Here is a 23,765-nt window from a genome sequence, read left to right on the forward strand (position 1 = left end):
ACAGCCGCGCGGCAATTCCCATTACCGCTGCACACAGGCGGGCAGCGCCGCTAGCCCACCCCGGCGCACGGGAGGCTGCCTCACTCCTGGAAAACAACAAGCACCAGGCACGGCAACAGCCAACAGCCTCCCGACCGCCTAACCGGCACACCTGCCCACGACCACGCGTGTGCTCCGTACGGCCGGCCGCGGTGCGCGTCTGGGGGTGCAGCCCCGCGGTGGGTGGAGGAGGGGTGACGGGACGACGCGCAGGCAGCTCCGCGCGCAGCTCCGCGCTTCCAAGCACAAAGGGGCCGCGCCCCCCCCTTCTGCGCCAGCGCAGCGCCCCCCCCCCCCCCCCCGGCGTACCCGAGCGCCGGCCTGGGGCGCAGCCGACCCGGGCGGCGCGGCGGCGGCAGCGGGGCCTGGCCCTTACCAGATGGAGCTGCGGATCTTGTGCTGCAGCGCGCTGGCCTCGCCGCCCTGCAGCCCCGGCACCAGGGCCGGCAGGGCCCCGCCGGGTGCGGGGGTGCCGGCGAGCCGCCGCGGCGGCTGCCCCTCCGGCTGCTGCTCCTCGGCCATGGGGGCGCGGCAGCGGGGACGCGGAGCGGCGCTGGCCGCACTAGGCCTCTGCCGCAGCCCTCGAGTGAGTTGCCTTCCCCTGTTGCCCGGGGGACATCACGGGCGGAAAGCCGAGCCGCGTCCCGCCGCTACGCCGCAGGATGGCGAGCCCGGCCCGCGGCACGGCGCATGGCGGCCCAGCCTCCGCCGCCGCCCCCGCGCAGGGTCGCTCCGCGCTCCCCCGCCTCGCAGCACCTGGCCCGGCCCGCCCCGCGCCGCTGCCGCCGCTCCTCGCCCCGCGGCCGCCGTGCCCGCCCGGGCGCCGAGTGCGCAGGCTCGGCGCTGCCCGAGCAGACGGGCCGCCCAGCGCCGCCGCCGCCGCCGGGGAGGGGGCCGGGGGCGCGGCCGGCGGCGAGCCGGAGCCGGGACTGGGGGGGGCGGCCCCTCCGATAGCCCCGGGCTGAGGCCTGCGGACCCGCGCCACGGGGTAGTGGGCTCGTCCTGGAGCGGCCCGGCTCTGCGGGGGCGGCCTCCACTGCGCGCCGGCGGCGAAAATAACACATACGTGTATGTGCGTACGTTTTTTGTAGATACATATACGGTAGAGGTGCATGATTTATATAGGGTGCACCGAGCGCATTAGCTGCGCACTGGAGACACGTGAACCCCCTCTCCTGCGGCGGCAGCAGCATTACATCAGCTGGCTGCACCACAGCCGCCCGGTGCCCCTCGGGATGCTGCCTGCATCTTGCCCTGCCTCGCAGTGCTCCCGAAATGCTCCTTTGCTAAAAATAAAATAAAACAAAATTCCTCACTGCTCACACGTCCCTGAGGAAGCCAGACATCAACACGGGGCCGTGGCAGGCCGGGCCGTCCCTTGTCCTCGGCCTTCTTGTGTGTCCCCTGGACATAAATGGGCCGTGGGCCATCGGCCCCACGGGCCTTTACGCTCGGCTTTCTGTGAACAGCAAAGACGGCTCAAGCTGCCCCTGTGTTGCCTCTCTGTTCCCAATCACTCCAATTCTGGTAATCTTCTCATGGGGATTCACAATTTTCGTGCTCAGCCTGCCAGGGCAGAAATTGGCAGGGGGGTGCACGCGCGGGTACCTTTTCTGACAGTGGTACGCAAGGATAGAGGAGTGACTTCCTAGTCTATGCTGATCACAGAAAATGTGGACCTAAAGACGACTAATAATGTAAATACGTACATGGAGACACGACATTGCTAAATTTAGGAGATGAGTATTTGTAAATTACTATGTCACCAACCGAAGCAAGACTTTTCCAAAATAAATCTTCACTTCATTTTCACTGCTTCAAAATCAGAATGGCTCCAAAAAGACAAATGGCTATGACAATGATGGTGATTTTCTTCTTATAAAACCTCTCATCAGAACCACAAAAACTAAGCCATCTTGTTCCTACCTCTTATTAAAAGCACTTTTTTTAAACTTCAGTTGGAAATTTCTGAAGGCCATCCAAAAAAAGAAGAGAAAAACACAAGTAAAAATTGTAATCAGAAGTAAACAGAAAAGTGACCAATTTAAAATCCCTAACTGCTCTGCTTTTTGCAGGAAAACTACATCAATATGCACATAAACTGGCACAGGAACACAAAGGTGAATGTCCTTGGTGATATTTTCTAATTTTGTGGCAATTTCCACTTAATACCAATTGTATCAACACAGCCAGGGTTGCCTCTGTTGAGAACTTTTGTGGACTCTGTGACATCTGCCTGGCCAGAGCTTAACCCATGGGGATCCCAGTTGTAAAAACATTCTGGCCAATGCGTATCTATCAGTCCCAGACTGAACTCGATGGGCTTACACATCGGAATAAAGTTCAACAGATGTGCATCATGTTTGCAGAATCGTAGACTATTACAATAAATTGGAAAAATACACACCATTTCAGTGTTGCTTTCACTATAAACCAGCAGTTGGAAGCCAAACTTATTATTTAGTTCCTCATGAATTTAGTTCCTAGCCATATCAAATTGTAATTACACTTATTTACAGCTGCATGGGTTTCATGGGTATGACCAAAAAAATAAATTAGTCACATCTCTTCTGCAAAATCTGCAGCGCCGGGCACAGGCTGGCACTCCAGACCCACCTCTACCACCCTGTAATCACACCAGGTGTTTTAGGGCAGAATGTGATTCAATTGGCACAGAGTAAGTAGGCCAGACTCCCAGGTTGCATTTTTGTGGTGGAAGTGGTCAGCGGGCCTCAGAAGTACTGTACTCCCATATCTCACCATCAAGTCACCTTTTTTTTTTAAAAAAAACCAACTTTTTTTTCTGTGCTTTTTTGGTGTGAAGCCTTCCAGCTGTAAGCCGGTTTCTATTGCTGGGTTTGAGTAGTAGGCCCAAAACAAGATTGCATAGAGGCCCAGAATGGGTCAGGGTTCTATTTTGTGTAAAGAGATTTCCTTCCTCAGGCCTAGCAGTAAAGAAGAATTTAACATTTTTTCCTAGCATGATACTTTACTTGAAAGAAATGGGGCTGCGTTGCGTAGAGCTACAGCAGAGCCCACACTCTGCTCTCCAAGAGCCTTTTCCATATCTGGCGTGATTTCCCCTCGGTGCTTTCCTCGTGCTCCCTCAGTGCGACTGAGCGTGGAGGTTGGCACAGGTTTGTTACACGCCTGCTTTAATACCGAGTGAGGATTTTTTCCCTTTATGCAGTAGATAGGCCCATGAACGGAGGCCATTTTAGCTGACTTCTACACAACCAGCTGAACTTGCCTTGTGTTTTGTACAGTCTCTGCACCTGTGCAAAATGAGTGAAAGGCGGCATCTTATACGCAGTTTACATGAGTATATAAAACTAAAGCAAAGAATGAATAACTGTGTAAACAAAGAGCTTGTGCTGACAGAATTAACTCGAAGATACCGAGGTGAATTTTCTGACGGCTAAGAAACGAACCTGAACTCCCATGGGCTAACTGGAGACCTCCAGTGAATATCCACTGAGGACTACTACAACCGCCTGCTGAATTTCTTGTACCTAACGGCTCTGAACACCTTTTGTTTGTCACAGAGATTGCGCTCCTGATCAGCACTGTATTAAAAACACAGAAAAAGTAATACAAAGGAGTTAATTTTAAGTCCCATTGCTGTAAACGAAGGCATGTGTGGAAGTTTAAGCATGTCAGAAACCTGACCAGTATTTGCAGGACTGAGATCTTACTTGCTCTTCCCATTTTCCAAAGGTCTGTTTTTATTGAAAAGTGCAGGAGCTAAGCTCAGAGCGGGTAGGCTGAGGGTTTCCAGTCCTCTTCTCCCTCTCTGCAGACAGATTTTGTTCATCTAGAAACTGATGTTGCTGTATTAGCACTAAAATTCTTGTCTTTTCTAACTCAAAAGCACTGGAAGCCTGCTGCGTCAGACGGATATTCACTAGAGGATGATCTTCAAAAGAGAATGAAAGAGACATTTTGGGGAAAGATCTGGCCATCTGCATGAAGACAATCTCCACCATGCAGTCCTGTGACAGGCGGGAGCTAACTCCATTTTGCCAGGTTAATTCCAAAAGCTGTCTTTATTTTTCCTCCATTTCTGGAGCTTAGGATCTGAGGCAAGCCCTCTCTGCGGGGAAAAGTTGTGCTTAAATACTGTCTAACCTATTTTCCAGGATTTTCTCTACTGTACTTTAGCATGGCTTTGTTTTGTTTTTTCTGCCGTTATGAATTGTCTCCGACAGTCGGGGAATATCACATCTCATGCTTTCAAGGACTGCCTCACTGCCCTTTCTCCAGCTAGCAGCCAGCACTGAGGGGAAGGTGCTTTTCCCGCTCTCCTGTCAATAGAGAGGGATCTGCCACCTCTTGTCTAGCACAGGGCCAGAGACCTGCACGCTCAGAGACTAACCTGAGGTGTGAGGCAGGTAAATAATGAAATTGCACTATCTTTATCCTCAAGACAAACATAAAACATATTCTGTGAGGATAATTGACTTTAAAGGCTTGCTAAAAAAAGACACTTTCTAAAAGCTTTAAATGCTGGTTCGGTGAACTCCATTTTGATGCCTTTTTGCAACTCTCCTTCCCTAGGGATGTCTGTCTCCATGTATCCTGAGCTATGCCCAATACATCTCCCTCTGGTTCTGTTTGTTTTGTTATCTCTATTCATGTGTAGCACCTGTAAAATGAAAGTACAATAACTAGTAATTCACCTAAATCAACTTTTATGGTTTCAATTATTTAAAAAAAAAAAGCCAGCTTACCTAGCAAACCTTCAAACTCTCATCATACCAACTGACAGGAGAAATGAGGCTGTGTTCAAACCTGGCAGTGAAAAGGGGCCTATTTTAAATATACTGAAAGCCTGCTTGACCAGAAGTCTGCCAAGCTTTGCTGGGTCTTGCTGCATCTCTTTGGAGCGGGTGCAAGCGTTGTGTGGTGGGCAGTATCGCAACCTGGCAGGTAACAGGAAGCATTAAAAAAATGCTAGGGAAGTCTGAGATAGGCCCCATGATCATGAGTCTTTCTCCAGCAAAAAAAGAGTATTAGCTACCACTCCGACTACTCCTGGAAACAGTTTTCTGGGCAACCACAGCTCCAGTTCTCTGCTTTGCCATCCATTTAGTCATTTATATCTCTGCAAGGCAGTTTTAAGGCACTAATGAAATGGGTTTGCAGCCCTTACTCTGTGCAGATGTGGATGCGAGACAGCAATGGCCCAGGCTCACACAAGCCTGGCTGTAGCTTGCTGTAGTCAGTCAGACGAGCAGAATGGCATTTTGCACGGGTAATACACAGATCATTTGCATTCTGTAAGTCACGCTAACCAGATTAAATTCCCAAGATCCATCCAGGTTCTTTGATGACACAGACAGTTTGAAACTTTTCATTTCTGTAGTCTGCCTCCTTTGTACAGTACAATAAATTTTTGTCTCAATGTTATGTCAAATGGGCTCAGCTGCTGAGCTTGAAAAAGTTATGAGTATGGTGTTCCTATATACTGCATGCTTGTCTTCAAGCTGGAAGAGGTCAATGAGGAAGAAAAAGGCACCAACTGTCTTAGGCACAGCCTTAGAAGGGGACAGTGGGTCATGAAAGTGGTGATTCAGACTGTCCTGTATAAGGCTGGTGAGTAGGAAGGAAGGGCTGTCACAGAAAAAAATACCAAAGTTTGATACTTGACTGAATGAGGATTTAAAAAGAGACATCCTTCCATTTTCAGTGTTGTTGAATATTTGATGCTCCTACAGGTAGCTAGAGGAAAAATATTTTCAGTCAGACCCCTACACAGATGCCCGACCTTGTTAGCTGTCTCTTGTGCTGAGGCTCAGTTTTAGGGAGATTCTGACAGAGTCAAGGCCAAGGAAAGAGAAATAGATACAAGTTTAATGTAACAAAGCAATCAACACTTCAGTCTTTCCTTGTTTTTTTTCCTTTTGAGATCCAGTAGTAAACTGGAAAGGCACAAGCATTCAACACTAAGCCATACCTACCTGCAGAATGGCTCGAGTGCAAGGAGGGGGCCAGTTGCTTTTTGCAAGGGCCTTGCCACCTGCACAGAATCATGACCCAAATAAGCCTCACATGGTAATGCAGTGGCTCCAGGTATCTGATAGCAAAGGATAAATCCCCAAATACAGAGCCATGTGGCACAGGAACATTTCATATGTTGGTCCAAGCTCTGGATTCCCAGAGAAACTATGGATGTCCTTAATCTTACTGCTGCCTAAAGAAATCCTGGAGGATTTCCAAGTCCTACGGCCTCCTAAGAAATTTGTTTGCATTTTCTCCTGTATGCAAATTGGCAAGGCAGGGATCCAGCGATACACAAGTGCTTGTGATTATGGCATTGCCCTTTGATTCCCCATGTTGCGAGCAGGCAGCGTCTTGAAAGATCAAACACCAGCCTGAGGACACATTAAGGATTTTTGTTCTCAGAGAAGTTGCGCCTCAGCAACGGGGGGAAAGGGAAATGCTACCTGCACATTATCACTGTAGAGCAAACAGGTAAACCCACACAACAGTACGATGCCACAGCCCCCCCATTTTGTCTGTTTTCTTTCAGGTCCCTATCCCTGACAAGACAGTGGGGTGTCCTGTCAAAGATCAAAGCAATCACATCTCATCATTATTGGTTTATGTCCATCTGGTTTTAACACTTCAGTTCTTCTTGATCAAAAATCCAGGCCTCCCCCTGCTCATCTTCTGGCTGGCAGCTCCACCACCTCCGAGCACCACGTCAGGACCCTCTTGACCATGAAGGTTTTCACCCCAAGGGCTGCTTCATGGACTCTGCACAACCTGCACAACCTTTCCGCCAGCAGTCCCTGCACCTCCAGCATTGGTGGCTGCTGAAGGCAGCGCTGCCTGTGCCTGGGAGTGGTGCTATCAGTGCCTCGTCAGAACGCAGCAGGAAACGTCTGGCCTGTGCTCCGCGACCATCTGCTAAAACCAGGCCTCCTCTTGGCAGGAGTCCAAGGCAAAGTAAATAGAGTTTCACAGCCAGATTTCAAACAACAAAATAACTTAGAAATATGGCTCACTGCTCCTGGTTTTCAAATTCAAAACATGGAAGTCCCTAGAAGCAAAAGGCCTTTATGGATCCTCAGACCTTTTGGTTGCCAAATGGGTCCATTGCAGCTAACGCTAAGGAGAAAGTGCAGTGATGTAGCAATTTTAGTTAGCTACACCTAATTAGTTCAATTTACGCATTTGCTAATTTTTAAGATTATTTATTTCTCCAGATCAGTGATGGAGAAAAATTAAATTGTCAAACTGGAGACTTCAGCTTGCAATATTTGTATGGAAAACTGTACAGAGAGAGAAGAATTCTGAATCTTGCTACTGCATGACATTTTTCATGGTATAGGAGAGAGAGAAGGACTCAATGAAGTGTGACTGATTTTTTAAAAGAACAGATTGCCATGTCTTTTAAAATAGGTCAAGTTTTTGGCCTAGTTTCCTTTGGAGTGTCCCTTAAAGCAATGGGGTTTGAATATCCATGATAGTGCCATTGCTATTTTGTTTTTAGCCACATCTATGTGTGGCTCTAGCTGTAAGGCAGAAGTGTTCCAGTGTAAGACCATGTGTCTCAAGCAGTATCTCTGAACAAGTTAGACTGAACAGTAAAATCTCAGCAGTGGTCACATTTCATTCTTATGTGTAATGTCATTCTGAAACAAGTGACTAAGAAAAAACAAACTATAAAAAAAGGTGATGGCCAGTGAAGCCAACACCTGCAGACCCAAATCCAGTCAAACTTGATCTATTAAATCTCCAAATCTCAGGAGGGTTAGCACTACTGTTTGCTCTCCATCTTTAAATTGATTAAATTGATTGATTAACTTGATTTAAGTAGAAAGTAGAATTACAATAATGACACTTAGATTGAAGATACACAAAACTACTTACAGGAACAAACCAAGGCCACCTATGTTGAATGGAGATAAAATACAATGGTCAGTTTTCAAAGCAAAAAGAATCTGTATGTGTACATTTAGATTCTAAAAAAGGATGTTCAAGATATTTAAAGAGGAAGGAAATTCTGCATGCAATGTTAATTAATATAGAATAAATACCATCTGTCTTCTATCTACTGAGCAGTCTGGTACATGTATTTATGGATGCATCATTGCTCTATGAACATAGCTTAGGTGTAATACAAATGTATTTACAATGTTACATAGACTTAATTATCAACATAATACATATACCAGTAATTGCAGGTGGACTTAGTGCAGCTATATGAAGTGAGGCAGGACATGAGGAGGATTTCCTCCATCCCAGAGCCCTGGAAAAAGGCCAGATACAAAGCAAGAGTGGTTGTGCTTAAGGGATACAAGGACAGGACTTGTCACTCTACCTACTCTCCCCTGAAGCTGAGGTGGAATCTCAGAACATCCTTATTAAGATGCAGGTTCTTCTCCCCACTAAGCTGATCCAGAAGGGATAGTGCCCTTCAGGCACAACCCATTTAAAATGTACCTTGTTGTGGTGAAAGTCTGGATTGACCTAATGTGCAGCCAGTAATAAACATTAGTTGGCTCACAGTGTTATGCAGTAATAAACATACTGAAGAGCTTGTCAGTGCATGCTTCAGGAAAGAAGTACAATCTGGAACAACAGGGTCTACGCATATGCTTTGAATACAAATCTTTTTCAGGCTGTGGACTTTTTTATGAAAACTGTTCATGATTCCAGTTAAGCTGTGAGTGAAAGCAATGCAAAGGCTTGTCCACTATTCATCCCACTATAAAGTAGAAAGATAAATCAGCCTTTAATAATGGAGACAGTTTTCAGAATATTTTTGTTTTAATGATTAATATTATTTTGCACTGAGATTTGTAGTTGTAACCACCATCATGGACTGGAACCTTTGTTTTGTACCTGATCCTACTCCGCATCCTTTGCTGAAGAACCAGCGTGAGCTGTTACACACATGGTGCTGTGTGCACAGTTTGTGACATAAAAAGGCTCAAGAAGGGAAGAGGATCTTTCTTTTTGCAGAACATCACGAAGTACAGGAAAAGTCATCTAGAGAGCTCCCAAAGATCCTTATTTGTGAACAACTCTTTTTCACATATTACTCCCACTACTTCCTGCGAGACGAGAATATTATGCACACAGATCCGGTTTGAGTTTTCACGCTGGTGGTTCCTCCCAATACTGCTCACACATCAAAACTGCTTTCACTTCATAATAGATCATAAACTCTTCCCATAATAATTCTAAGAATATTATCTTTGTCTGCTACACTCTAAATAATTAACAAAGAGGCCAGGCAGATTTGTGCTGCATTTGATGAGTAGCAGGAAAATATTAGTATCTCTGCAATGATCCCACTTCCAATAGCTGGCAAAGACTTACCCTGCAAAGAATCGCATTGAAAGGTCTTCCTCAGCATGAATGTGTGATTTCAGAATTACTCAGTAAGGACTGGTGGACTAAATCTCATTGATTTATAATCTGAATCAAGTTGGGGAAAACAGTCATATTAGCTATTTGCATTGAATAGGTTTATAAGCATCACAGGGAGTTTTCCTCACCAGCATAGAGCTCAGTGGAGCACGGATATTATTTTTTCTTATTGGGTGAAATATAAGAACTGAAAGACTGTTTATTTATGATACTACACATAGGTCCAGATTCTTAATGCCTTCATCTACCTTTGTAAGGAAGTTCACACTGTGTGGTCCTGAAGTCAGCAGCACATCCAGATTTCAGGTGCAGAACAGAAGCTGAGCGGAATATCTGTTATATAGAACATATAGGATAATTACATTGCATGCTAAAGTAAGGCAACTGGCTCAGCTGCCTGAAGGATGGGATTTTATTCTATTGGGCTGAAGCAATCTTGTGTGGGGTTGGAGCCAAGAACATTGAAAAGAAAATGTTGTTCATAATCCATCTGGCTGAAATCTTATACGTATCCTATCTAGGCACTGGATCTAGCTCAGAGACAAATTTAGGCTATCAGGAAAGGTACCACTGAGATGGGGATGAAGCCAGAGAGCTGTTGAGGGAACCCAGTCCATCAGCAGATAACAACATGTGAACGGGGGTGGGAGGGAAAGGCTGGGTAGCGGTTCCCATGTTGGCTAAGTGTGGCAGTGAATGAGTCAGCAGTGGTGATTATAGTCTTCTTAGTACCCACAGGGATCTTTGTGGTCTTAACCAACATGTTTGAGTTGGATGCTCAACCTAGCAAAAGAACACAATAGCAAATCAGTTTAGATAGGAGAAGAATAGCATCCTTTATCAAGATGCTTTATCAATGTATTAATTAGCTGAACAGTTACAATGTCACTCCTCTTACAAATCAATACTGCATACAGCCAAGAAACAGCCATTCCCATACTATCAGGCTTCTAACATCTCTCTAACAATTCAAAGGAAAAACAGACCAAGGTATAAACTTCAGTACAGGAGAGCACTTCCATGTCCTCTGCTATCTTTAAGTGAACCTAAGAGATGACTGATGTATTTAAATAGCTTTGTAATAAATATTATGTGTGAAATTATGGAAATTTAGATGAAAGCTACTATTTTACAACTGATACCATCTGGGGATAGGAGGAAAGCATGGGGATTATAATAGATAAAATCCTGGACTTTACTGTTTGGGATGGTGCTCAGAGTTTTTAATCAGTTTTAATCAGAATAACCTCTAATGGAGCAGCTCAGTTTACAAACCAGTGCACTTTGCAGCTGGATGTTTTATACCACCATGAGAAGAGTAAAATAAATGAATCAATAGGTCACCTTCCCAATTTGATTTTCCTGAAGCAAATAATTCTCTTTCCTTCACAAAGCAAGGAACAGATATCTTTCAACATCAGGAGGAAAGGAAGTAGGGGCTTTTCATTTTCATGTTAACCCCTAGAATGAGTTGATCACATTTTGTTCATTAAATTTTTCTATGCTGGGGGGGGAGGCATTTGTTTGTTTATTTTCTTAATTTCTTCCCTTTCAGTTTTTAAAAGGTCCTCCCCCAGAATTCTAGCAGATCCCAAGCTCAAAAATCCAACTAACCCCAGTTTAAGAACATTGCTATTTACACAATGCTGTAAGGGCCAATTAACCAAGTGTGACATCAGTCCAGAAGTGAGCCTCTTCTCAGATACAGGCTGTGTCCTGCCCAGGTTCAGGAGGTAGGAGAAATAATGTTTAGTCCTTTTATTAACATAGCAGGCACCCAACTTAGAGCTGTGCCTATTTAGGCTTCTAAAAACAGTTTGCACTGAACATGCCCTCTGGCTTCCTGGCAGGGCTACTCCCATACCAGTAACTTGATATACTCACTCATGGTCACCATAACACCAGCCAAGCACATGGAAATAAGACCATCTTTAGAAAATACCTCAATGGGTTAAAAAAACAGAGGGCACGGCTACCAAAGCCATGTCTGAGATTCTTCCCTCTGCAACACAGAGAGGGGACTCAGTACCTTCAGGCTGTTTGCTACTTGAAGAGAAGAAGGATGATTGTGCAGATAGCAACCTCTTGCACAGAAAATCTGTTTTCAGAATTGCAGCAGTTGACTAGTTTGAGTTGCTTTATTCCTCCAGCACTGAGGTAGTGGAGGGGGCAGAAAGGTATCAGTTCTACTGATGGCATGCGGAATGATTAACTAAATGCTACAAGCCCAGATTCTGCCCTCATTGTACCGGTGCAGCTTATAGCAGATGATACAGTTGCACAACCATGTAAAAGGACAAACACTGTCATGGCAGAGATACAGAACTTTATTACTAGTAATCTAACTGTCAAAAAGGAAACAATATACTGCATAAATGCTTGGTAGATGGTTAGAAAAGATTATGTTTTTAACCTTACCCATAGTGTATTTAATCTCAAATTACAGATGCAGACATAGAACACACTGATGCTACTTTTAAACATACCAGACTTGCCTCACTGTAAGATGTTTTTGGGTTTTTTGTTCTGATTTTTTTTCTGATTTTGAGAGATTTCTTGAATAGAAAATTCTACAATCATGGCACACAGTTGCTTGTTGTAAAAAAAATCCTACTCTGCTTTTCAAATTTCATCCCTTTCTGAAAGCATAGACAAATTAACGAAGAATAATCATAGCTTAGTTGTAAAAACAATCTGTCAATATTTACATGGTGCTCTTTCATTTCTTGGTCTTTCTTTGCTGGTTTAATACTTCAGCTAGGCCCAGGATGCATCATCAAGCCCTGGATCTAACAACTTGGGGAAAATGATACTTTGAGATGCATTTGCATTAGCAAGGGAAAATCCAAAGGGAGTGAGGAAAAGTGTCCTCAGCATGATTCAAAATAATTGCTGAATGAGAGGTCAGGATATAATAGGATGAAAAAAAAAAAAGAAAGGAAAAATAAAACAACTCAACTAGTGAGTTGAGGAGCTATGTGCAGCAATAAGAAGGCCTGTGGGTGCATTTGCAACTTCCTCAAGACACTGACTGTAAAACTTTAAATTGATTTATACTTCTGTTCAAATAAAGATGCAGCTAAGACATAGTTATGTCAGGTCCATTTTAAACTCTTCTGCTCATCTGTGGTTTTTTGATACCACTTTTTAGGGGTCTAAGGAAATCCTTTTGCGAAAGAAGAGAATTGGGGCTTGAAAACTCCCAGCTACAACAGCTGGTGCCCCAGGCACTGTTGGGAAGAAAGAGCAGTTTAAGAGGTATCAGATTGCTTTTCCATCTCACTGGCATTACAGCTTCATAGTTCTGACTTACTGGGGATCAAACGTGGATATTGATAGATATTTCAGCATAAATGTAATTTTTCACAACAGAAGTGGGGGCTTTTAGTGCAATAGGAGCAGGCCCACTGCTTTAGGAGGGGCATCGGAGTGAGGTGAGTGAACGCTCTGACTCTTGCTTCTTTTTTGTTGCCAAGTACATAAGCGCTGCTGCTTCTGAAACCCAATTGCTGACGTATTGCAAAGAATAACTCAGAGCGAGTATGAAACCAAAAGTACTGCAACATAGACGCAGCATATTTCTTTCAGAAGGCTTCTACCCAGAATTGTGATAGTTAGCTATAAAAGTCTCTCTCATTCATGCTTTTTTCTTTTTTTTTTAGTTTTTTCATCGTTCTGTCAAACCTGTAGTTTCAGAATTAAGCAAATAAATTTTATACCTGGAACAGTTTTATCACAACTAATTAAATGAGCACCCTCCCTCTTTCTTCACATTGAAAATCTCTCAAGATTTTTACAGTTAATGGGGCTGGTGATATTGCACAGTCAGAGAAGGTATCTGGAATACAGCACGATGGAGGTGCTTTCAGGCACAGCATACCTGAACTCACCTAGTGAACTGGCACCTGAATCCTCCAGTTCAGGCATCCCAAATCCCACAAATGGTTCCAAATAGTTCATTTTCAAAACATTTCCAAGTGGTTTGCTTATTTTGAATTTCTCAGACACTTATGGACGACATAATCTTAGCATCAAATTATTGCCAAGTGTGCACAAGCCTCTTCCCAGAAGATCTGGCCTGGGGGTGAATAATGTACTTCGTGCATTTGCAACACAATTACCAGGCAGAGCACAGTGCATGCATGGCCCTGCTCTGCAGTTTCCCTCAATTCAGACACTCTCACTCAAGCTACTCCGGTAAAAAGCAGCAGCTTTACAATTTTCCTCACAGTGCACTTCCCTCCTAAAAATCTCCCACATAAGTATTCTTAGTCCTGCAGCTCCACCAATCCTAGCAAGTGTGGGAGGGCTGGCATTTTTGGTACAAGAATATTTGGACCCTCTCTACAGTGTCTGCTCTGCTCTCTTGAATACATTTGCAATTAATCAGAGGAACATATGCCAAAGGGTGTTCTGCTGTGAAAGGTGGCCAGTGCACTTGGACTTAATATCCCCTCATTTCATGCAGATAATGATGCTCCCTCTCCTCCCCCTTTTCCTCAAAACTGCTGAGCGAGGAAGACTAGAAGTTCTGTCTGAGGAAACTGAAAACAACAAAAGCTATGATCTACTTATGAAAAGTGCTGTAAGAGAGCCAGGTTCTATATTATTATATTGTCTCATAAACTGTAGTAAAGCATTATTAAAAGATGATGTGTGGAGATGAATATTCTTCAGATTATCCTCATTAGTGCTTTCATATATGTTACACTGACTTTCATATAAACATTGTATGATCTTATGTGGTATGTAGTCAAATAGCTGGAATCCATTAAAAACAGGCTCCAGCTGTGCAATCACTGTCCTCACAAAAATACATTTTTACATGTGGTTAATGCCAGGAAGAATCCACAGCTTCAATTATGAGAACACCAAAATATGTTGTTTATTGCAGAAAAAAGCATTTGCAGCAATTTAAAATATCCAGTCAACACCACACTGCTAAATCTAGATAATAGAAATCCTGGAGAAATTTGAGCTAAATCTGTCTGGATTATGGCTGTGGGATTATCTGAATGCTAAATTACTGTATATGTTTTACTCACAAACATGAGCACAGACAGTACAGCAAGATGGATGACTATGCAGATCGCAATAAAACGCACCCCCAAGAGACTTTTTCATACACTAGGTAAACAAGCCCTCTCAATTTATCAAGCATTCTGGATTGAATTAATGCTGTCATTTACTTTGCTGTTGCTGTGTAGAGGAATATGGTTTAACTTGAACAGCTCCTTCAGCACCAGAAAAATAACAAAAGGTTTTCTCTATGCACCCTTCACAACACACAGGGTACAGGAATATTAATTGGCTGCTGTGTTTGTATAACTGAATTAAAGAAAATACAACTGTAGCTTAGCGTGTAATCAGAAAACCAAATTATACGCAATATTGAAAGAAAAGATTAACCCTGGCTGTCTTGCTAAACTTTCCCTTCCCCTCCCCCGTTGTTTACACACCAGTTTTTCTGGCTTTCTAAGGACATACAGTGAAGGAACCTGGACCGACCTGACACATAGCATCTCTCAAACTTTCCCATTGAATGATTCACAGATGTGTGAGCTGTGACCAACAAAAGCAATGAGGAAAAATGCGGAGTACGGTACAGGCCGAGTGAATTTGAAAGAGGTGATACTGTCCGAGTATGCCATGTCTGAGTCTCACCTTTGCTGCAAGTGCACAGCTACTGACTGTAAATACACATTGCTTCGGTTGCCAGTTTAGCTCAGTTTGACAACTGCAAGTGAAATTACTTTCAGTTACGTTCACGTAGGAATTATTCTAATTCCTATTACTCTACTCATGTGTATTAGTTTGCATTGCTCTGATGCTTTTTCGATATTTTGTGTGGCAATGCTGCATGTCCACGCACCATGCAGTTAGGTGGTACATGAAGCAATGGGGAGGGCTTTCCTGGGGAAGAAGGCTAGACAGTAATTGCCGTTTCCTGTGAACAGCTACCAGCTGATGTAGATATAGCCACTTTCATTTCCTTATTTCGCATTCAAATAACATATGTAGCTGTGTAAACAGATTAAATAAAATTTTGGATCCTGAGAAACTGTCAATGTAATCCTTTGGTCAAAGTACAAACAAACAAAAGAATCGTCCTTAGCAGGAGAGTTCAGCTGCATCCAGATTTTAAGATACAAAGTTTTCAGCAGGAGACTAATTCAGAAAGGGCACCAAATCTTTCCTTTTTTACTGAGAAAGAGGGACTATTATGAATAGATGCCATGGAAATTTCAGCATGATAGCTGTTATTCTTAAACTGTGCGCATGTGCTAACAGATTCAAAGTGTCAGCACTCTGGTGTTTGAGATAACGAAATGCGGGTTCCATTTTTCAGTATTTCTCCCTCAACCAAAGGAGTAATTTCTCACCATTTCTGCCACTATTTTGTCTGCTTTTGTGATAAATGTCTGAATACTAGTTGACCTAGAACACAAAAGCTTGGTTGTTGTATGAACTGTCTGTAGACTAGCACTCTCATGGGGCTGAACTAGAGGTGGTAACAATGAGATATTTTAAAAGTAAAAGGTTAAAGCCACCTAGACACAAATATCACAGCACCAGTGGAAAGCTGAGTTAATGAGCTCAGGTCTACCCTGTGTCAATGACTGCAATACACGTTGCAGACTCCAGACCACACAGTATCAGTCCCAAAGGTGGACTCTGCATCATGGTCTCTGCCATAAAAATAATACGCAGAATAGAAAAACTTGAAAAATAGGTAAGGCAAGTGAAGGAGTACAGGTTGGAAAGGGCTAACATGAATGCTTTTTTTTAAAATCGAGCTAATTAATGTGTAAAAGTAAATTCTAAAAGAACTTGGAAAGAGACAGTACTATTTCATACCATGTTACTAATTTAAAGGGTAAGTACTTCGGGGGATTGAAACATTAGGAAAAGATTTAAAGCAAAAGAAGAAATCTTATTAATCTCAAACAGTACAGCATAGCCATAGATAAAACAATAGAGTGCTTCATATTACATGCAGAAATGCTAGATATGCTTCTCCCATCTCTTATATATATATTATGAAATTTGTTCTACTGTGGCCCAGACGTAATTTAAACTATTCCCTGTGCCAGGAGAAACCAAACTTTAATGGCAAATATTAACTCAACTAGCATGTCTTTCTGGAAAAATAAATATGTTTTAATTAGCATGAGCAGTATTTCAGAAGATGGATCAATTTCCATTCAAAAGGAGATGAAACAAATTTAGAAATCTGATTCAGCAGTGTAGTTAGATAACAGCTCACATGCTTAGCACTATGTGTGAGTTTAACCACTTTCCTGAAACAGAGTTCCAACATTAGAATAAATCTCCAACAAAACTCAAATCTTTGTCAGATGAGATCTACAAAAATATTATGCAAGTTGAGAAAAATATGTTTTCAGTTTTACACAAGTAGCGCTTTCTTCAGTGTAGTCCCCTCGGATCAACAACTTCCATTGTCACATAGGTAGCTTTGTAAAACTCCACTGACACAAACTTGGACGCTGCTTTATAAAACACTGAATGCTCAGACACGCAAGTGGTCAGCACTTATCTAACAGTTGTTCAACGTGGCCCAGGAAAGTGGCAGTTTATTTTAATTTCCTATTGGACAGATGACCACATAAAGAAAAATACAATTATACATGGCATGGAATAACATTGTGTGCAGCTTTATGGCGAGATGTCAACACCGTCAGAAAAGCTGCATGGAAAATAAACCACAACCTTAGTGAAGGTGGTTTCTCTACTACAGGCCAGCACTTAGTCATGGTACTGGAGTAGCACAGGGAAAGGATGCATGATTGCTGTTCCTGCTGTACTGACTTCAAAGATAAAACGGAACTTTTTTTTCACTGCCATTACCTGCTTTTTTTCTCTTTCACAAGCAATACCTTATAAAGATTTTTCCAGTCCTTAATTTCCCATTGTGTGCTGGTTAAGGGATTTCTTCTCTTCATCTTTCCAGGTACTTGATTTGAAAGTCAGTCATCAGACAACCCTCCACTAACTCTGCTCATTGCTCTTTCACAACTGATGTGCTAGACTCTCAACAGCTCTCTCTTTGCTGTCCCAGTTTGACTTCGGAAACCCTTTCTTTAGGTGCATGCTCAGGTGCATCTACACCAATGCACGCAGCATGGGCACCAAACAGGAGGAGCTGGAAGCCATTGTGCAGCGGGACAGCTATGACATAGTTGCCATCACAGAAACATGGTGGGATGCTTCTCATGACTGGAGTGCTGCAATGGATGGCTATAAGCTCTTCCGAAGGGATAGAATGGGAAGGAGAGGCGGTGGGGTGGCTCTGTATGTTAGGGAGTGTTTTGATTGCATAGAAATCGAAGATTGTGAAGACCAAGTAGAGTGCTTGTGGGTAAGGATGAGGGGGAAGGCCAATGAGGCAGACATCCTGCTGGGAGTCTGTTACAGGCCACCCAACCAGGATGAAGAGACGGATGAGACATTCTATAAGCGACTGGCGGAGGTCTCGCATTCGCTGGCCCTTGTTCTTGTGGGGGACTTCAACCTACCGGACATCTGCTGGAAGTATAACACGGCAGAGAGGAAACAGTCTAGGAGGTTCCTGGAGTGTGTGGAGGATAACTTCCTGATGCAGCTGGTGAGTGAGCCCACCAGGGGAGGTGCCTTGCTGGACCTGCTGTTTACAAACGGAGAAGGACTGGTGAGAGATGTGGTGGTCGGAGGCCATCTTGGGCTTAGCGACCATGACATGATAGAATTCTCAGTTGTGAGTGAAGTAAGGAGACGACTCAGCAAAACTGCTATCATGGACTTCCGGAGGGCAGACTTTGGCCTGTTCAGGTCACTGGTTGAGAGAGTCCCTTGGGAGACAGTCCTGAAGGACAAAGGGGTCCAGGAAGGCTGGACAGTCTTCAAGAAGGAAATCTTAAAGGCGCAGGAGCAGGCGGTCCCCATGTGCTGTAAGAAGAGCTGGCGCGGAAGGCGACCGGCCTGGCTGAACAGGGAGATTTTGCTGGGACTCGGGGAAAAGAGGAGAGTTTATCACCTCTGGAAGAAGGGGAAGGCAACTCATGAAGAGTACAAAGATCTCGTTAGGTCAAGCAGGGACAAAATTAGAAAGGCAAAAGCCCAGCTAGAGCTCAGTCTGGCCACAGTCGTAAAGGATAATAAAAAATGTTTTTACAAATATATTAACAACAAAAAGAGAGGCAAGGAGAATCTCCATCCCCTACTGGATATGGCGGGGAACATTGTCTCCAAGGACGAGGACAAGGCTGAGGTACTTAATGCCTTCTTCGCCTCAGTCTTTAATAGCCACTCCAGGTATCCACAGGATATTCAGCCCCCTGAGCTGGAAGACGGGGATGGAGAGCACAATGTACTCCTCATAATCCAGGAGGAAGCAGTCAAGGACATGCTAAGCCACCTGGACACCCGCAAGTCTATGGGGCCTGATGGGATCCACCCGAGAGTACTGAGAGAGCTGGCGGAGGAGCTTGCCAAGCCACTCTCCATCGTTTATCAGCAGTCAGGGTTAACAGGGGAGGTCCCAGAAGACTGGAGGCTTGCCAATGTGACACCCGTCTACAAGAAAGGCCGGAAGGAGGATCCTGGGAACTACAGGCCTGTCAGCCTGACCTCTGTTCCAGGGAAGATTATGGAGCGGTTGGTTTTGAGAGTGCTCACAGGGCATCTGCAGAACAGCCAAAGGATCAGGCCCAGCCAGCATGGGTTCATGAAAGGCAGGTCCTGCTTGACCAACCTGATCTCCTTCTATGACCAGGTGACCCGCCTAGTGGATGAGGGAAAGGCTGTGGACGTTGTCTACCTGGACTTTAGTAAAGCCTTTGACAGCGTCTCCCACAGCATTCTCCTGGAGAAACTGGCGGCTCGAGGCTTAGACGGGTTTACTCTTCGCTGGGTGAGGAACTGGCTGGATGGCCGAGCCCAGAGAGTTGTGGTGAATGGCGTTAAATTCGGCTGGCGGCCGGTCACGAGTGGTGTTCCCCAGGGCTCGGTTCTGGGACCAGTCTTGTTCAATATCTTTATAGATGATCTGGATGAGGGAATTGAGTGCTCCCTCAGTAAGTTTGCAGATGACACCAAGCTGGGTGGGAGTGTTGATCTGCTGGAGGGTAGGAGGGCTCTGCAGAGGGATCTGGACAGGCTGGATTGATGGGCAGAGGCCAACTGTATGAGGTTTAATAAGGCCAAGTGCAGGGTCCTGCACTTTGGCCACAACAACCCCATGCAATGCTACAGGCTTGGGGAGGAGTGGCTGGAGAGCAGCCCGTCGGAAAGGGACCTGGGGGTGCTGGTTGACAGCCGTCTGAATATGAGCCGGCAGTGTGCCCAGGTGGCCAAGAAGGCTAACAGCGTCCTGGCCTGTATCAGGAATAGTGTGGCCAGCAGGAGCAGGGAAGTGATTGTGCCCCTGTACTCGGCACTGGTGAGGCCGCACCTTGAATACTGTGTTCAGTTTTGGGCCCCTCACTACAAGAAGGATGTTGAGGTGCTGGAGCATGTCCAGAGAAGGGCAACGAAGCTGGTGAGGGGTCTGGAGCACATGTCTTATGAGGAGCGGCTGAGGGAACTGGGGTTGTTTAGTCTGGAGAAGAGGAGGCTGAGGGGAGACCTTATCGCTCTCTACAACTACCTGAAAGGGGGTTGTGGCGATGAGGGTGTTGGTCTCTTCTCCCAAGTAACTAGTGATAGGACAAGAGGAAATGGCCTCAAGTTGCGCCAGGGGAGGTTTAGATTGGATATTAGGAAAAATTTCTTCACTGAGAGGGTGGTCAGGCATTGGAACAGGCTGCCCAGGGAGGTGGTGGAGTCGCCATCCCTGGAAGTGTTCAAAAAACGTGTGGATGTGGCACTTCAGGACATGGTTTAGGGGACATGGTGGTTTTGGATTAATGGTTGGACTTGATGATCTTAAAGGTCCTTTCCAACCTAGTGATTCTGTGATTCTGTGATTCTGTGATTTAGATCATTCACAAAGCTAAATCAGTTCTGACAACCCTTTCTAGGGATCTGTTTTCCTTCTCCTCAGTTCGTGTGATCTCTAGCATCATCTCCCAAATAAGCCAGAGAAAGTTCCTTCTCTGATTTCCTCTGCACATGGGACAGACACTATTTTACTGTGCCTCAGGCCAGTGAATGGAGCAGAACAACACACGTGAGTTACTACAGCAAATTTTTTATACAGCAAGAGAATAGAAAACAGGAATGCTGTAAGCAAACCCCCAAGAGTTTGATACTGTCTCAGAAGCCCACAGTCCTCTGCTAAGAGTTAGCTTATTAGAAAATATTAAGGTGATTTTATTGTATTCAGTATCTCCTTAATGTGATTTCTAATTGAAACTATTCCTCTCTTAATTGCACTAATTACTATTCCTCTCTTAATTGCACTAATTAATCTTCTAATATTCAAAATAAGGAGAAAGATTAATTAATAGACTTCAGTAACTTTACATGACCAGCATCACACATTACTTTTAACAAGATGGTCCCTAAGAAAAGAGCCTCAATATGTTTGTTGTCACTGAATGCATTAAAATTCATGTCAGAGATAATGACTTGCTCTGCAAATAATGCCTTTACGGTGAGTACAGCAGCTTTTCAGTATCAATTGTGTGGGGTTTTTTAGTGCACTTTTGGACTTCAAGTTTGCACTAAGACTACCATCCACAATATAGCTGTTAATTCAGCCTGGTTAAGGAGTCATAGGCAGGTGACCCTCACAGAAATGAAGTCACCATTCTGGAGGTATGACATAGGTTTATGACAATCTCAGTCTAGAATTTTATCATTTTAAGTTTTAATGCTACTTAAGTACCTTTTAAGAATCAATATACAATGAAAAGAAGCACTACAGAATCATGTTTATAACCATGCTGTTTAATATGCTGATTAGGCTGTTTAGTCTGGAGAAGAGAAGGCTGAGGGGACCTTATCAATGTCTATAAATATCTGAAGGGTGGCTGTCAGGAGGATGGAGCCAGCCTCTTTGCAGTAGTGCCCAGTGACAGAACAAGGGGCAATGGGCACAAACTGCAGCACAGGAAGTTCTACCTCAACGTGAGGAAAAACTTCTTTACTGTGAGGGTGACAGAGCACTGGAACAGGCTGCCCAGAGAGGTTGTGGAGTCTCCTTCTCTGGAGACCTTCAAAACCCGACTGGACGTGTTCCTGTGCAACCTGCCCTGGGTGATCCTGCCTTGGCAGGGGGGGTGGACCAGATGATATTCAGAGGTCCCTTCCAATCCCTACCATTCTGTGCTTCTGTGATTTTCACATTTAAAAATTATTAAATGTAACTTTACACTTAATGCCTAAGTGTAATTTTTTAAATTTACTGATACCAACAATAATTTTACAATTAATATTTTCATTATTCAAGCTATCTGTTTACAGTGAGAATTCAGCTTTTCTTTGATAGCAAACGTTTGCTTTCATCTCTACATTCCACTTTCTGCTTCTTACGCAGTGGCATGATCTTGCAAAATCTGAGTTGCCAACACCGGAGAAGAATGTCCAAATCTAAGTAAACAAATTACCTGTTCCAGTGGATCTTTTTCTTTTGATCAGGTACTAGGGAAAAGAACCCACAACCTAGTCTTTGAACTTAAATGCATTTGGAGTGCTCTTTTTACTCAGGACAGCCAAAGGCATAAAAGCTGATTCATTCAAAATTAACATCAGACAGTTTTTCTTCTCTCCTACCTTGCTAACCAAAGGTTCAGAGCATTTGAACACAGACATTCATTTAATAACGCTAATAAATTAGTTGACAATAAATTTAAAAGGAATGCACAGCCTTTCACCTGCCACTATATTGCTTGTACATCTGCCCTATAACACTCAATGAATATACAACACCTAAATTAAAGTAGGGATTCAACTTTGCTTGGGAAAGGGGACAGTAAGGAGTGAGAAGACAGAAGCAAGGGCATTTTTCCACTTTGTTTGCATATGCAACTAATACATTTTGTATTTATGTTTTTTTTTTTGCAAGGATTTGAAATCTTATGTGTTTTGTTTTGTTGGTTTTTTTTTTTCAGAACGCTGCCTTAGTTATCTGTTAACTGTTACCTGCTGAGGCGTGAATCTGGGAAAACCTTAGCTGCTCTAAGGGAAAAAAAAAAGGTTGTGACCACAGAGCAGAAACCTTTAAAGCTCTGTCAGATGGACCTAGCCTGGGAATTTAGCTCAGTATTCAGTCCAGGGTTATTTTTGCCATTGATAGTTTCTTCAAAAGACAGATGTTTCGCTGTGCTAATTGTCCCACAGTAGTTATGTCCAAATCATACCTCTGCATTCCCTCTCACAAAGCAATTCCCATTAGAGAAGCCTTGCTTTAGTTTAAGCTAACTTGCATATTACTACTAAGGCTGTTGCTGTGATGATACCTTGGCAAAGTCTATGACCACACTCCATACATATACCTTTCAAAGGACTCCGTCCAATTTGAGATTGTGTATAGAAAACAAAAGCTCCTGTGCTTTTCCTGGTGGCTATCCTCACATCAGAGATGTTTCCTAATGTTGTATTTGGATCTTGAATCTGAGAGACTCCTTAGAGTGCTGTGAGGCATCTGCAGCAAGAGCCGACTTCAATAGCAATTGTGGGGGCTCAGCATGCCTAAAAATTAGGCCTTGTATTTTTAAAAGCTATCAAAGATTCTGTTGTTAAAATAACATCTCTTTTTTTGTGTGGCAGAACAACAAAAAGAAAACCCTTATGAATTTCTGCTGGCTCTGCAATAACAACAATTGCTGTTGGCATTTGTTTATGAAAACAGGAAAAAGATAACAAACTAACCTTCTCCCCCAGCTGACACCGAGCTACACATCTTTTACTACGGTTAGCAAAAAAAGCTTGTACCTCCCCTAAGATGAAATAATTTTCCAAAGCAGTTTAATGCACTAACAAGTCAAGTCCATTTATACCGGTGGTTTACACAGGGGCATGTAGGTTGACTTTTATTCCATTTTATTAGACTGGAACAAGTTTTGTAACAGAGAGTAGGCATGAGCAGGGAAGCCAAGGGCTGAACTGACAATATAGACTGAATTAGCATTTCTTTTATCAAGCAACGCAGAATGAGCAAATGCCAAAACCTGCCTTATTCTAGTGTAAGGCTAACTTTGAATGCTAACATTGACACATTTAAAATGTTAGCACTTGTTCGTACTTGCTACATAGTATTAATTTGCTTGGCAAGGCCACACTATATTCACTGAACATTTTAGAGCCATTTTGTCTTACTCTGCATGGAATGAAAAATTAATAAAAATATGCAAGTTGAGAGTAAAGGCCAGATCTGTTGTGATGGTGTCAACACAGCGAAG

At 43.8% G+C, this 23,765-nt stretch overlaps 1 protein-coding gene across 1 annotated transcript in view; it reads left to right on the top strand.

The window, feature by feature from the left end:
• Nucleotides 1–559: 559 nt before the first annotated feature.
• The window catches only part of TEX9 (testis expressed 9), a gene marked incomplete at its 5' end in the record, with an annotated part of 54,298 nt that continues 31,092 nt past the window's right edge, over nt 560–23,765 (top strand). Inside the window, one exon of the mRNA XM_082005075.1 lies at nt 560–625. Within this exon, the coding sequence (XP_081861201.1) occupies nt 560–625 (66 nt within the window). The remainder of the gene's footprint in view (nt 626–23,765) is intronic.

The sequence above is a fragment of the Phaethon aethereus genome (assembly GCF_964289735.1).
Source record: "Phaethon aethereus genome assembly, chromosome: 12".
Taxonomy (NCBI): Eukaryota; Metazoa; Chordata; class Aves; order Phaethontiformes; family Phaethontidae; genus Phaethon; species Phaethon aethereus.